The sequence below is a fragment of the Prionailurus bengalensis genome, chromosome C2 (genome assembly GCF_016509475.1).
Source record: "Prionailurus bengalensis isolate Pbe53 chromosome C2, Fcat_Pben_1.1_paternal_pri, whole genome shotgun sequence".
Classification (NCBI taxonomy): domain Eukaryota; kingdom Metazoa; phylum Chordata; class Mammalia; order Carnivora; family Felidae; genus Prionailurus; species Prionailurus bengalensis.
The window spans coordinates 8777192-8791964 of NC_057350.1; the positions used below are offsets into that span (position 1 = coordinate 8777192).

General features: G+C 46.3%; 1 protein-coding gene across 5 annotated transcripts in view; it reads left to right on the forward strand.

The window, feature by feature from the left end:
* The window catches only part of HLCS (holocarboxylase synthetase), a 229096-nt gene extending 216327 nt beyond the window's left edge, over positions 1-12769 (forward strand). For all 5 annotated transcript variants that reach the window (XM_043593625.1, XM_043593624.1, XM_043593626.1 and 2 more), the window contains 3 exons: positions 5541-5655; positions 7810-8023; positions 9478-12769. In XM_043593625.1, coding sequence (XP_043449560.1) covers positions 5541-5655; positions 7810-8023; positions 9478-9649 — 501 coding nt within the window. In that variant the 3' untranslated portion in view covers positions 9650-12769. The remainder of the gene's footprint in view (positions 1-5540; positions 5656-7809; positions 8024-9477) is intronic.
* The last annotated feature ends 2004 nt before the right edge of the window (positions 12770-14773 follow it).

Here is a 14773-nt window from a genome sequence, read left to right on the forward strand (position 1 = left end):
GGTTCATTTTGGGGTGTTGCTCCCAGCTATATGGCAGGGGTGTCTGCTTCGTCATTACCATTGGATACTTTAGTGTCACTTATTAAGGAGACAAGAGACCAGTGCACACAGTCACTGTATATCCTCTTCCTCAGTTTTCCTGGAAGAATTTCACATGAGTGTAAAAAGGGAGTTCCCGGGGCACCTGGGTGGCTCAGTCCGTTAAACATCCCACTTCGGCTCAGGTCATGATCTCACGGTTCTTGAATTCAAGCCCCGCGTCAGGCTCTGTGCTGACAGCTCGGAGCCTGGAGCCTGCTTCGGATTCTGTGTCTTCCTCTCTCTCTGCCATTTCCCTGCTCGTGTCTGTCTGTCTGTCTCTCTAAAATAAACTTAAAAAAAATTTTTTTTCAAGGGCGTTCATCCCCAGGCTCCCTCCCACCTACAGCTCTTATGTCAGGCTGAAAACAATTATTGTATTAACTCCTGAAGTCAGAGGCTAAGATCATGACTTTCAGTGGGGCCTGTCCTCATGTTCAACAGGGAAGCCATCATCACCAGCGCCCCTTAACCCCCTCTAATGTGGTCACGTCGTCATGGTCACTGTGTGTAGGGCTGGGGTATGTGTTTCCCAGGCATGCACACTGAAGTCCCAGGCATGCACACTGAAATATGACATTTATTACCAGGTATTCAGCACACTTGCTGTCTGTATCTGAAGGGCTTGGGCTTAAGCTACAGATTTTCCACACCAGCGTTTCTCGCTGTCGGCACTGTTGACATTTGGGCCCCACATCTCAGGTGGGAGGCCTTCCTCTGCAGGGGGTGGGACGGCATCTCTGGCTGCTCCCACTAGATGCCAGCAGGATTCCCCGCAACCTTCACAGGTTCAGCCTGCAGCCCCCTGAGCCAGACGTCTCCCCTCGTAGAAGGCAGTTGAGAAGATAAAGTTCTGTTGGGAGGTCGGGGTGTGGGGGGGCGGTATTTTTAACCCTAGCAACAGGTTTGTTGGTCTTAGGAAAATAAATGAAAATTTAAATTTTAAATTAGCCTGGTTAGCTTTTTCTTGGCTTTGATTTTGACCTTGTAGCCTCACCTGTTAACTTAGCGAGCATTCTTTGAGTGCCTGCCTTACGGGAAGGGCTGGGGCAGCGGGATGTGAGGTGGGCAGCCCGCCCTCAACAGCACACCTGATGGGTGTTGTCCCTCACGTTCCTTCTTCTGTCCTGTTTCTGTAGTCACGCAGCCCAGTCTCACCTGTGTGATGTGACTTTGGTTTGGGGTTGGATGTATTCTTCCTTTATTTCATGTTCAGTTTTTACTGAGATAGAATTGACCATGTAAGTTTGAGGCGCACAGTACAATGACCTGACCTACTTGTGAAGTGGTTACCACAGGAACTTAATACCCATCACCTCCTATAGTTCCTAGAAAACATTTTTTTCCCCTTGTGATAAGAACTTTTAGGATTTAATTTCTCAGGATTTATTTCTTTAAAAAAAAGGTTTTTTTACAGCTTATTTATTTTGAGAGAGAGAGAGAGTGCAAGTGAGGAAGGGGTAGAGAGAAGGGGGGAGGGAGAGAATCCCAAGTAGGCTCCATGCTGTCAGTGCAGAGCCCGACACAGGGCTTGAACCTACAAACTGAGATCATGACCTGAGCCCAATTAGGATGCTTAACTGACTGAGATCAACTCAGGTGCCTCTCAGTATTTATTTTTAACAGAGTCCATTTAGCTTACACAGTACAAATCCAGGATGGTTGAAATAGGCCCCAGTTACGTAGAGTTTGCCTTTTTTTTATATACAAATTTTAATGTTTATTTTTTGGCGGGGGGAGACAGCGTGAGCAGGGGAGGGGCAGAGAGAGGGAGACGCAGAATCGGAAGCAGGCTCCAGGCTCTGAGCTGTCAGCACAGAGCCCAATGTGGGGCTCGAACCCACGAACTGTGAGATCATGACCTGAGCTGAAGGCGGACACTTAACTGACTGAGCCACCCAGGCGCTCCGTACAGTTGGCCTTTCTTACATCTTTGGTCAGGTGTCACCATCAGCACACAGATGGTGCCTGTCTCCCTGGACCAGAGGGAGTGTCACGGAAATGCCCATTACTCCTTCCAGAGCTTGCAATCCACTGCCTACCATCCCTCCCACTGTTTCTTCTGTTTGCGAGGTCCCCGCCATGCCAGGTGCCTGTAGCCCTCCACCTTCCCCTCCCGTCCCCTCCCCTCCCCTCTCCTCCCCTCCCCTCTCCTCCCCTCCCCTCCCCTCCTGTCCCCTCCTGTCCCCTCCTGTCCCCTCCCTGTACCTGGAAGTTCTGTTTGCCCTGGGAGGCCCTGCTCTGATGCCATTCCCGGAAACTTCTAGCTACAAACTCCCTCTTCTAACCTTTTGGTGTTTGGAAGGTCTGAGCCACTTTTATGGTTTCTCCCGTGGCTCGCTCTGGAGCAGTGTTATTTGTGCTTCTGGTTCCATCTCCTGTAAAGGAACCAGCTCTGTGGATGAAGGAGTAGTTTTATTTTGATCCCAAAGAGCCTAACATAGCACTCTGTACCCGGGAGGCCCGCGGCAGCTGTTTGAACACGTGGTTGAGATGGTATAAAAATAAGCACGCAGCCTTTCTCTTCGTTGAAATAGATGCCATAGTTTCCCCACAGGAGAAGCCACAATTCTGTAAGCCGCCATTGACCAACTAGACCTGAACATGTGGAGTAAATCAGGAACCCGGGAACGGGGCCAGCACGGAAGAAAGCCGCTGCCCACCTACCGCAGGAGCCGAGCTTGGGCAGGGACCGTGTTGGGTACATGGGGGCCTGGGAAGGCGAGAGAGGACAAAGAAGGGGACCTGCGAGAGTGACCAAGGCCAAAGTCTCCAAGCTACAGATTTTCCACACCAGCGTTTTTTGCCATCGGCACTATTGTCATTTGAGTCCCACATCTCAGGTGGGAGGCCTTCCTCTGCAGGAGGTGGGACAGCGTCTCTGGCTGCTCCCTCTAAGTGCCAGTGGGATTCTCTCAAGCTGTGACAACCGGAGATGTTTCCAGCATTGCCCAGAGTCCCTTGGGGCAGGGTAGCAGAATGGCACCCTTGCTCCGGCCTCCATGGAGATCCCTGTTCTAGACACGAAGGATTATGAAGCTCCCTCCCTGTCAGTTACAGGTCCCGGTGCTCATCCCCACGTCTTTTTTATGCTTTTGTTCCTTTGTGCTTTTGCATTTCTCCTCTCTGCCTAGAGTGCCCTGCAGGGCAGAACAGAAATGCTGTTCTTTGCTGCTGTTCTTTGCTGTTCTTTGCTGAGATGCAAAGAAGGCCTTGTTGAAGGGAGAGAAGGAGATTTCTTGGAAGCAGCAGGCTCTGTAGCACAGTATTAAGCTCCCTGGGGGCTTGGTGTCAGAAAGCCCTGGGTTTGGGGGCACCTGAGTGCCTTGGTCAGTTGAGTATCTGACTTCGGCTCAGGTCATGATCTCAGGTTCGTGAGTTCAAGCCCCGCATCGGGCTCTGTGCTGACAGCTCAGAGCCTGGAGCCTGCTTCAGATTCTGTGTGTCCCTCCCTCTCTCTCTGCCCCTTCCTCAGCTGGCGCTCATGCTGTCTCTCAAAAAAGTAAATAAACATTTAAAAGGAAGGAGGGAGGGAGGGAGAGAAGGAAGGAAGGAAGGAAGGAAGGAAGGAAGGAAGGGAAAAAGGAATGGGAGGGAAGGGAAAGGGAGGGGAGGGGGGGGAGGGAGAAAAAGAATCCCAGCTCTGCTGCATCTGAGTGTAACTGCAAGCCACCCAGGCAGTCTCTGTCAGCGTCAGTTTCCTCCTCGTTAAACGGGGACAAAACTAGTACCCCCTGGGGGTCTGGTGTAAGTAACATAGGGATTAGGGCTGAGAAGGGGCTCTGGGTGGTACTGGCCCTCAGGGAAGGAAGCGAAAGCACTGTGGGATCAGAGGCCATCAGCTACCCTGCAGTCTTTCCGTTTTATTTGCTGAGTGTCTTTCTTTCAGCCTCATATATCCCGATTTCCTTCTCCCCACACGTGGCACAACTTGGCTGCCACCCCCGGCCCAGGAGTCCTGGCAGCTCCAGCACCCACTGGGTCTCACCCGGTCTCTGTGCGCCCACTTAGGAGTCCCGGCAGGAGGTGGGGGTCTGGGTGGCCCAGCTCAAGGCAGTGACCGGCACCGTTCCACTGTGATCGGGGCTCAGGCAGGGTCGCCCAGAGTTGCTTCAGGATAGAGACGCAGTGAGCCACAGAACAAATCGTTTCTGCTAACTGCTGACTGTTGGCAGTGTTTTGAGATCCTTCCGTAATAATTCAGTGAACCGTGTTCCTACCCTGCATCTCTGTAGCATTCGCCTTGAAACATTTCTACCCACCTTTTATGATATTGGTTAATTTAGGGCATCTTTTCTCTCTTGGGCATGAGCTCCTTAAGGGAAGAGAACCCAGAAGTATTATTCTCTCCCTGCCCCCAACCCAGCACACAGTAGGTGCTCACTGCTGGTGGATTTTGGTTTCCGGTGCATGTAAGTTACATTTGCACTATACTGTGGTCTAAAAAAGCAATGGACATGCCTTAACTAAAAAATATTTTATTGAGAGAGTGCCTGGGTCTCAGTCACTTAAGAGTCTAACTCTTGGGGCACCTGGGTGGCGCAGTCGGTTGAGCGTCCGACTTCAGCCAGGTCACGATCTCGCGGTCCGTGAGTTCGAGCCCCGCGTCAGGCTCTGGGCTGATGGCTCAGAGCCTGGAGCCTGTTTCCGATTCTGTGTCTCCCTCTCTCTCTGCCCCTCCCCCATTCATGCTCTGTCTCTCTCTGTCCCAAAAATAAATAAACGTTGAAAAAAAAATTAAAAAAAAAAAAAAAAAAGAGTCCAACTCTTGGTTTTGGCTCAGGTCATGAGCTCATGGTTTGTGAGTTTGAGCCCCTCATCAGGCCCTGCACTGACAGCCCAGTGTCTGCTTGGGATTCTCCCTCTGTCCCTCCCCTGCTCATGCTCTCTCTCTCTCCCTCTGTCTCTCAAAATAAATGAAAAACTTAAATATATATATTTTATTGCTAAAAAATGCTAACCATCATCTGAGCTTTCAGTGAGTTGTGATCACTGATCACAGATCACCATGATAACCAAATAATGAAAAAGTTCGAAATGTTGTGAGAATTCCCAAATTGTGACACAGAGACGCGAAGCGGGCAAGGGCTGTTGGAAAATGGTGGCACTGATCGATCAGCTTGCTCCTCTCAGGGCTGCCGCCAGCCTTCGGTGTGTAACACACACAGTGTCTGTGAAGCACGATGAAGACATATGCCTGTACTGAGATAACGAACAGTGCTGGGGGTGGGGAAAATGCCAGAATCTATGCCAGATATGTTCTTTAGGTCTCTCCCAGCCCCAAGGCGGTCCTTTCACACTGGATTGTCCCAAAGATTAGCTGTCAGAACCAGAAGGGAGGTTGAGATCCCATGTTCCATTAGATTCAAGAACATCCTGCCTATCTTCCTTTGGGCTAGATGACCTGTCCTGATCCCTTTGTGTCCTGTGCTTGCTTGATTAACGCACAGATTTTCTTTTAGGATATCAACTTACGAGTGAAGTGGCCCAACGATATTTATTATAGTGACTTCATGAAGCTTGGTGGAGTTCTGGTTAACTCAACACTTTTGGGAGAAACATTTTATATACTTATTGGTAAGCTTTTAAAGCCCTTTCCTCCACATTTTTAGATTAATAAAAGCAAAAATAAAAATGGTTTATACATGGCTACATTGGGGGGAGTGGATTATCATATGGGATTACTTTTTCTCTGAGTCCTAAGTTACAGAACACAATATGTATGCAAAACAGGCCAGATTGGTTGAAAGCCCTTCAAGGGGTTTAGCGTTCCTGTCTATGGCCATGGAAACCACCAAATTGGTATCACATCAAACAGGTTTTTTATTACACCTCTCCACGTGCCCGCTTCTTCTTGAATTAGAAATGGTGAAAATAAACATTTAACATGCCATTTTGTAATAAGAAAGTTAATTTCAAGGATGGGTCTCCTGGTGGTCTGGCATTCTTAATGGGACCTTCCCAGGCCATGAAAAAGTTGCGCTCTTTTGGACCTTCAGAAGAAGCTCCAGGCTGGTCAAGGTGGGGTGAAGAATCCTGCTTCCCCGCAGCACACCCGCATCAGGCGAGGAGGTGGGTTCAGAAACAGTTTCAGAAATTCTTAGGCTCCTGCTCCTCCGAGCATCGGCTTCTCCCTGATGTCCAGGAGAACTCAACATTCAAAAATTAGTACTGGACAGAAAACACGTGATGACGTGTCAGAAATGCCAGCCAAAAGATGCAAAGCTTATGTTTCTAGCGCTGCTACCGAACTGTTTGATATCGTCCAAGCTCTGCTTCCCATTTTTAAATGTGTTAACGAGGCTAGATGTAGATGTTCTGAATGGGGCCCAGGGATGGCCTCAGGGAGCTAAGGAAGTCTGCCATTGGGGGCGGGGGAGGAAAGGGAACATGTTCCTCTGGGGAGAATTCATAGCTTTTGTTAAATTCTTAAGGCCATGGGAGGTGATGGGGCGAGAGGGGGCCTCTTTGAGGAAAGATTCAGAGTCACCAACAAGGGTACTCTCTGGTTCTTAGAAAGGTGTAGCCGAAGTTGGCACTAGTCAGTGTTGCTATTTTCCCCAGGACTTGGAATTTTCTGAATATAACGGAGATTTTCAGGACTGTATACACATACTCTAATGCCTCACCCTCCATGCTGTGTGTGTTGTTGAATGAATGAACAAATGAAAAACTGCTGATTCTGTCCCTGTTGCTGTAGTTATGTGTTTTTTGTTTCCAGATGTAATTTATATTGCTTTGTATTTTAATAGCCAGTATATTAAAAAAAAAAAATCTGAGGCCAATCAGTCTTTCCCTTCACGCTGAAAATGGCTCGGAACATTTACCAAAGAATACCGCTATTGTAAATGTCACCATTCTATCTGAGGCGAGTATTTGGGGAATTTTTTCTCAGAGGCACTGAAAACAAGATAGTCTCACTGCTTCATTCTTGCCGTATTTCACTTCTTATTGAAGACCTCTTTGAGGTTGATTCAGGGCCCTGTTGAAAACTGAGGTTTGACTTCTCTGAAGACTTCCAACTCTCCCGGAGAGGATGGTGATATTAAGTTAACAGCAGAGACAAGCCTGTTCAAACCCCACTGCTGGTAACTCGCTCTCCCAAAGCTGTGGTTTAGGAGCCTGTAAAAGAGCCACTGAACATGGGTTGGCCCCTTGCCAACAGCGTAACCCTAGCACCAGAGACTTCCAAGGGTAAAGTATTAAAAGATGTGTTCTAGGTTTATGCCATGACCAAGGTTTGAAATCTCTGAATCCAGAGTTTACTCCTTAAGACCTGAATAAAATTCTTTATTTTCAGACATGTGTTCTGTTACTCAAGTCGGAAAAGAAACAAGAAATTTTACTGTATATTGGGCTCAGGGCAGACCTACGATTCTTGGCTCGACCCCGTGAAGGATCGTTTCAGAGGCCAGTCTAAGGAGCTGGGTCCCGTTCATAGCTTCTGTTTAATCGAATTGAATCTGCCTTTCTCCCCCCAACCGGTCTGCAGTAAGGTTGGGGTGATCCCCGCTTGAACAAGGATAATAAAGGAAGGATGAAAAAAGGAAACCGGTCCCAAAGAGATAAGTCATTCTTTAAGTGGCCAGAGATCATAAATTTGAAATGAGGACAAGGAAGCAGGGGGCAGGGGATCCAGGCTGTAACTTCTTCCAGGTGGTTGAGAGGAATGTGTGATCCTCCCAGTACGTTGAGCTGCTCGCGTTTTTCAACCGTTTGCTTTTGTTGCAGGCTGTGGATTTAACGTGAGTAACAGTAACCCCACCATATGCATCAATGATCTCGTCACAGAATACAATAAGCAACACAGGGCAGAGCTGAAGCCCTTCAGAACCGATGATCTCATCGCCAGAACTGTGACCGTGCTGGAGAAACTGATCGACACGTTTCAGGACAAAGGGCCCAATGGCATTCTTCCCCTTTATTATAAGTATTGGGTACACAGGTCAGTGCTGGCCCGTCTTCACTCGTTTAAAATGTCTTCATTCAATTAGTAGTTCACTATCTTAAAACAAGAAACTGAGCACAGGTCTAGATAACTATTTTTTCCCTTTCTGATGGAGAAAAAACTGGCGGACACTATTGTGAGCAAGTTACCATCAGCAATGCCAGGACGAACTGGCATCCCAGGTCTGCTGCTGATGGGATGCAGCGAGAAGGACACAGCGTCACCGGAGAGTTTTCCCGCATGTTTATTTAAATCGTAGAACATTCTAGATATCAACAGTTTCCAAAGCAAGATCCCCCAGGGGCAATAGCATCCTCACCTGGGAACTTGTTAGAAATGCAGGTTATTCTCAAGTTCCACCCTGGGCCTCCTAAATCAGAAACTCTGAGGCTGGCCGAACGCTCGAGCACAATTCATGTTTCAACAAATGCTCCAGGGGATCCACACGCACCCAAAGCCTGAGAGGCACTGGTACCTATCAGCAGGCCTCTATGCTTCAAAAATGTTAATGTCCTCTAACACAAAAAAATAAGAAGGTGGGAGATTTGTTTGACATTAAAGAGGACTAAAGAGGCATGACAATAAATGCAAGATGTGATTCATAATTAGATCCTGGATGGGAGGAAATAGCCACAAAAATATTAATGAGACAATGGGGAAATTTAAACATGAACTGTATTTTAGATGTTATTATACCAAGATTAGACTTCTTGAGGGTGATAATGGTATTTTGGTTTTGTGGGAGATTGTTCTTAGGAGGTACATGCTGAAGTATTTAAGTGTAAAGTGTCATGATGCCTGCAACTTATTTTTAAACGTCAGCAAAAAAGCATGTGTGTGCACGAAGAGAGAAAGCAAATATGGAAAATGTTATCAGTTGGTGTGAATATAAGCGAAGAGGGAATCTGAGGTTCATTGTACTATTTTTTCAACTTTTCTGCAGGTTTAGACTTCTTCCAAATAAAGATGAGTGGCGGGGGGAGGGGAGGGATCCTCTGTTTTAAAAACTATTTACAAGGATGTAACTCACCGCAGGTACATTTGGAAAAGATTAAAAGTAGCATTAGAGTGAGTTTAACTCGCAGGCGATGCCACCCAGCTTTGTTTTATAAAATTAGCTTCCCAGCTCAGTTTCTTTGGCCCCAATCTAAGCCAAGAAAACCTAGAGCTGCACAGTGGTTCTTAGAAGTGCTAGGGGGTGAGGAAGTAGGTACACATCATCCTCCGGATGAGCAGAATGAGGAGAAAGTCCGAACTCTGTTGGAATTGCCATCAACCTGATTATGCTAGTAGTTTATGAAAACAGTTCATGAGGGACCAGTGAGAGTCCGAGCATCCTACCCTGCCCCCTGCCCTCCCGAACCCTTTACCCAATGGGTAAGTACTTAACCACCTGTCTGTAGACACTGTGTGACATTTCCCAGTGACTGTCTGCTCTTCTTCATGTACAGTGGCCAGCGGGTCCGCCTGGGAGGCCTCGAGGGCCCGGAGGTGTGGATAGTCGGCCTGGATGACTCTGGGTTCCTTCAGGTTCAGCAGGAGGACGGCGAGATCGTGACGGTGCATCCAGACGGCAACTCCTTCGACATGCTAAGAAACCTCATCATCCCCAAACAGCAGTAGCCCGAGCCTGGGGTCACTGTCCTGGCCGCTGGGCAGTGGGAGGGCGGGCGGAGCCACTGCATCGAACATTCCGGTTCAATTTCTGCTGCCTTTCCTAGTCCGAGGAGCTGGAAAACGGATTTAGAGTTGTAGGCGGATTTTTTTTCTCCCTCCAATTAACCTCCTTAATTCCTTAATTTTGTTCTGTCTGTTGCCATTTGACTTGGTGTCAGAAGATCTAGAAGATCTAGTTCAGATAAAGCACTACCACAGGTGTGAAGTCTTTCTCCCCTCTTGGGCTTGGATGTGTGTTTATTGGCCCAGAAGAAAAACACAAAAAACACGAAAGTTTTTCTTTGGAAACAGCAATGGAATAATTCAGATGTTTCCCCAGTAGCAGAGACCTTCACTCCCAGACTATTAAAAAATAAATCAAAAAAAGCTTCCAGGCCCAGACCAGCAATGAGGTAGAGGGTTGGTAACACTGTTTATGAGCATCCAGGGAGGTGTTTTGCTAGAGGAACACTGGCAGTTCGTTGTTTTATTTATTTATTTTTTGTCCATAAGGAAAGAGAAGGTAGATTTCTGAGGGTTACTCTGGACCCACTGGTTTGCGGTCCAGTCACAGTGCCTAAGTGCCCGCAGAGATGGGTGTCACTGGCAGGCTGCAGTGACCTTGGAGAGGAAATCAGTTACTTGCTTGCACATTAATGTATGAGCCCTCTTTTCATAAATTTGAATTTACTGCATATCCTGAAGTGATGGGATCAAGTTCAAGAGCCTTAAAGTGTTGATTAGGCCTCGTGTGAATGTGGGGTGGACGATGGGGCCCTAACAGCTGGAGATGAAGACGCATTCATACCACACACAAGGGAGGCTTTGGGGCTTTTAAGCCAGTTGTAGGTTCACTTTGAAATGTGGCGCATTCCTGAAAGACGGTTTGGTGCACAGAGAACAGAAGTACATGGCGTTTTATTTGTAAGCCGTAATTTTTACCCCTTTTCCTAAATTGCTAAGAAAGGCAATACAACTGATACTGAGCGCCCATGATCTAAGAGGGAGGGTGTGTGTGTGTGTGTGTGTGTGTGTGTGTGCACGCGCACGCGTGCGTGCGTGTGTGAGAAGCTTTAAAAGAAGATGTTCAAGATCTGATGCCCCAAAAGTCTCCATGGAAGAACAAAAGAAAGGAAACCTTTTGATATACATTTGTGATTTCCAGATGTACTCCATGCTCTTTGCATGTAACTCCTATCTCTGTTAAACTTGTGAATCACACGCATTACTTTTCAGCCTTAAAAGGCCAGTTTTTGTCCACTTTTCTCTCTTCCTGCCAGTCCCAACTGAAATTGCTGGAAAGAAAACTTGATGGAGCTCTCAGCATTGAACAGAATCCCTTTATTAAACACTAGCACTATCTTTATCCAGCTTTACTTAGGCTAATTCCAAAAACTTGCGGTTTTCGGTATAAAATGTGTCCACCTTTAGCCAGGCACAGCCAGCACCATAGGAAGGGGGAAAAAAATAGCATGTTTAGTTAAGTACAACAACCCAATATGTGTTTTTGGAACTGTAACTTTTAAAAGAACTTCAGAAGTAATTTTTGCAAATAAGGCTTCAATTAGAATTTTGTCAAAAAAAAAAAAAAATGCTTCTCTCCTAAGTGTCTAAGTCTTCTTTTGGAATTAGTGACAGGTTTAAATAAAAGTCCACACCACCCCAAAATCACCAGATGAACTCACCCTTGAGAGGGCATCTGCAGAATATCATCAAGAGGAAAGATCTCCCCGCTGATGCTGCGAGTTTCATTTCTCAAACTTTGTAATATAAGGCAAGTCCTCTCTCAGAGCTGCCATTGTTACTGTTTGAATTTCTTTGGGGGGTTCTTTAATGAAAAACATGCTACGTTTTGTTTTTAGCTGAAGTCCTATTCTAGATAGTTCTGCTTTGGGGGAAAAAATGTTATCATTTCATTTCCTTTCTGTAAATTAAAACTAATGAAGTGTGGCCATGTCAGCGCAGATGGAGACGTTCCGGGCATAGACCACTTTGCCTCTGTGCTTTTAAGACTGTTCTTTCTCGTGTCGTCACCCAGTCGCCTTGAGGGACACGAAGTAGACTTGAAGCAGATGCTACGTTTTCCGTAAACCCGATTTTGCCTCAGATGAACCAAAGACTTTTGAAATTCTGCTTCATAGAGAAGAGCTGAATAAAAGCATTTTACTTGTAGCTATTAGCGTTAGGGAAATTATTTACTTGCTATGCGACACTCATGGATTTGAGGTCGTTTTGTGCACCTGACGATCTCTGATCTCAAAGAGCTTTAAAGTCTTAACGGAAACTTTGCATTTTCTTCATAATCTTGAAAACATGGTAACTGAACTCAGGATTGGCATGGGCTTTCTGGGCATTTGATTGGCCCCCGCGTGGAGAGGCTGCGCATTGATTGGCCCCCGCGTGGAGAGGCTGCGCATTGAGCATGTTACCTGGTTTTGTAAAAGACCAGACCCCCTCTTTTCCGGGCTGGTGGCAGATTTCCGAGGAAGCCGTGGAAAAGCACCCCCGAATGTGCACAAGGAAGTTTTCCCTAGGACTAATGGCCCCCGCCGAAGCAGCACCCCTTGATGCTGGGCCTCCTGGCAGCATTCAGGGGGTGTGGGCAAGAAGTCCAAGGATTCGTGTCTGGTCTCAAACACTCCGTGGGGGTCGCTACCGCAGACTTTTCCCGATGTGGGAATGAGTGGGCCGATGAGGAGTGTGTGATGGGTGGGTGCACAGGCCCAGGTGAGGGTAGTATGCAGCCTCCAGTCCCCGAGTCCCCGACGTACACCCATGGGGCTGGCCTCTGGGGTTCCCCCTGGCCTTGACCTGGGAAGCGGGAGAAAAGCCAGCCTCACCCAGCAGTTTCAGGATGTAGCAGGGAGACATTTTCAGCTTGCATTCTGGAAGCTCTGTTTGCTCCTAACGGGCAGAAAATGGAGAATCCTTATTCCTGCATAATTACTATGCACATCAAAAATGTTTAAAAGCGTACACCTTCCCATTTTTACCTTTTCAAAGAATCATCTCTGAAAAGTAATTACTTTAAACCAATGCCTATAAAAATCGAGTCTTACCAAAATAAACTTTCAGGTTTTCTGTACAGTTTGGGCTCATTGTTATTTTTACCACAAGTTTCATTTTTAAAAACAGGCAACTACTCTTGGTTACCAGCATTTTTATTCATATTTAAACATTTTTACAAAATAAATAGTTTTACATGGTAAGGAGTATGTATGTATTTCTAAGTTATTAAGAAGCTGGGTGCTTTTTGTTGTTTTTGATTTATTTTTGACAAATGTGTCATACAAAAGAGAAATATTATTACTCCAAAGAATGAAACCCAAAGTAAAACAAAAACAAAACAAAACAAAAACCTTTTAGCTCAGGTGAGAAAGAAATTTAATATAAATTTTTAAACTGAAAAACAAATTTAATGTGACAACAAATTTAATAGAAGAACAAATTTTGTTCTTGGAGAATTGTTCTTTTGTAAGAACTGCTTGACTTTTGTTTTGAGGCTTTTCCCCAAGATTTCAACTTTATATGTCATACTTAAGTTTAGGAACAGCTTGAATAAATGCATCTTCGATAGCCCAAGAGTTGCGATGCACTACGATTTTAAACGACTGTAATTTTCTGGCATTTGTTTGAAAACCTTTTTATGTCATTTTATCGCAGCAGCCCCCACAGTCTACCTTAACTGTCTTACAGTTACAATAAATTACAACTTCGGGTAGACTTTGTCCGGGATTCATTGACCGTGTAAACCTCTCCCACCCTTAGGGTCCGAGGGGAAAGGCTTGGTTGGCCCTAGGACTGTTTAAAAAGGACAAAGGGGTGGGGGGCCAGGGAGTGGAAAATACCGCTCTCTCGCAGATCTCCTGAAGCAGCTCCGTTCCCTTCTCTACAAAGGTATGAATGGAATGGCTTTTCTAGAAAGGGCTTCCATGAACATAAAGGAATTCCTTTCCCTGGGAGGCCCCTTGGAGGGCCCAGCCAGTCTTAAACTGGGTTTCTTTCTCAAATCCTTACGACCTGGCATTTTTCGTCGTGTTAGGAACCCACTGCAATTTTTGTTTTCTTTTTTTTGTGAAAGAGAGTCGTATTTATTAAAATGCTTCCTCTTCCCCTGCCGGAGCCTCATCGAAGTCAAGAAACGATACCCCAGCTTAAATGTGCAGACTCTTAAAGATGGGCTAACAGTATTAGGTTGCCATAGTAACTCCCGTTCACTTTCAACTGAGCTGCTGGCCGCCTGAAAGCCGGCTTGCGTAGGAATCTTCCTTCGCGTTCTAGGCTATGAAAACCGTGATGTTTGTGTAGACAAGGACGTTTTCCCTAGTACCCATTTTATTTTTCAAGCACACACGCACTCATTGTTAAGCCTGTTTACGTTATCATTTGTGAATCTATAACGGTCTTATCTTTTTCACCGCAACCTTTGATCTTAAGCTGCTCGAAAGCCTTCATGATCTGTATTTACTCATAAACACGGCCCCGATGGTTCGCAACAAGTAAGACACAAATGCATTTTGCGGTACTTTGAGAAACGGCGGGTGATCTCTCCCGCTCCTCAAAACCGCTCCTTCCAGGAATCATGGTTTAATTAGGACGGTTGTGAGCATAAAAAAAATAATTACCCCGTGGCTTATTTCCTGTATGCACAAAGACCTGCTGATGAGGTATAGCTAAGCGCAGGACAGGGGTGTATGCGTTCGCTTCTTTTGACTCCGTCCCTTTGCCACACCACACGTGTCCCAAAATTTGCAAATTTCACCCCCCCTCCCCCACCACGAGGCAACTGACACCCTGCTCAGAAAGGAGGCAGACCCTCAGTGTGACACCAGGTCGGCAGACGATCATTTCACATTTTGAGAACAGTTGGTTACAGGTGCCCTTTGATTCTAGAACGATGCCTTAAAGACTTTTGTGAAACATCTTTCCGCTCAGGCGCAGAGTTTCCTAGAAGAAAACCGTTTCTGACACAGCGAAATGATGGAGTAAAGTTTATCGGGTGAAGCAAATTAGAAGACGGTGGTTCAATGCATCGAACCACTTCAGAGCCATGGTAGGATTTTTAAATGGTGAAGTCTTGAAGCAGAAACA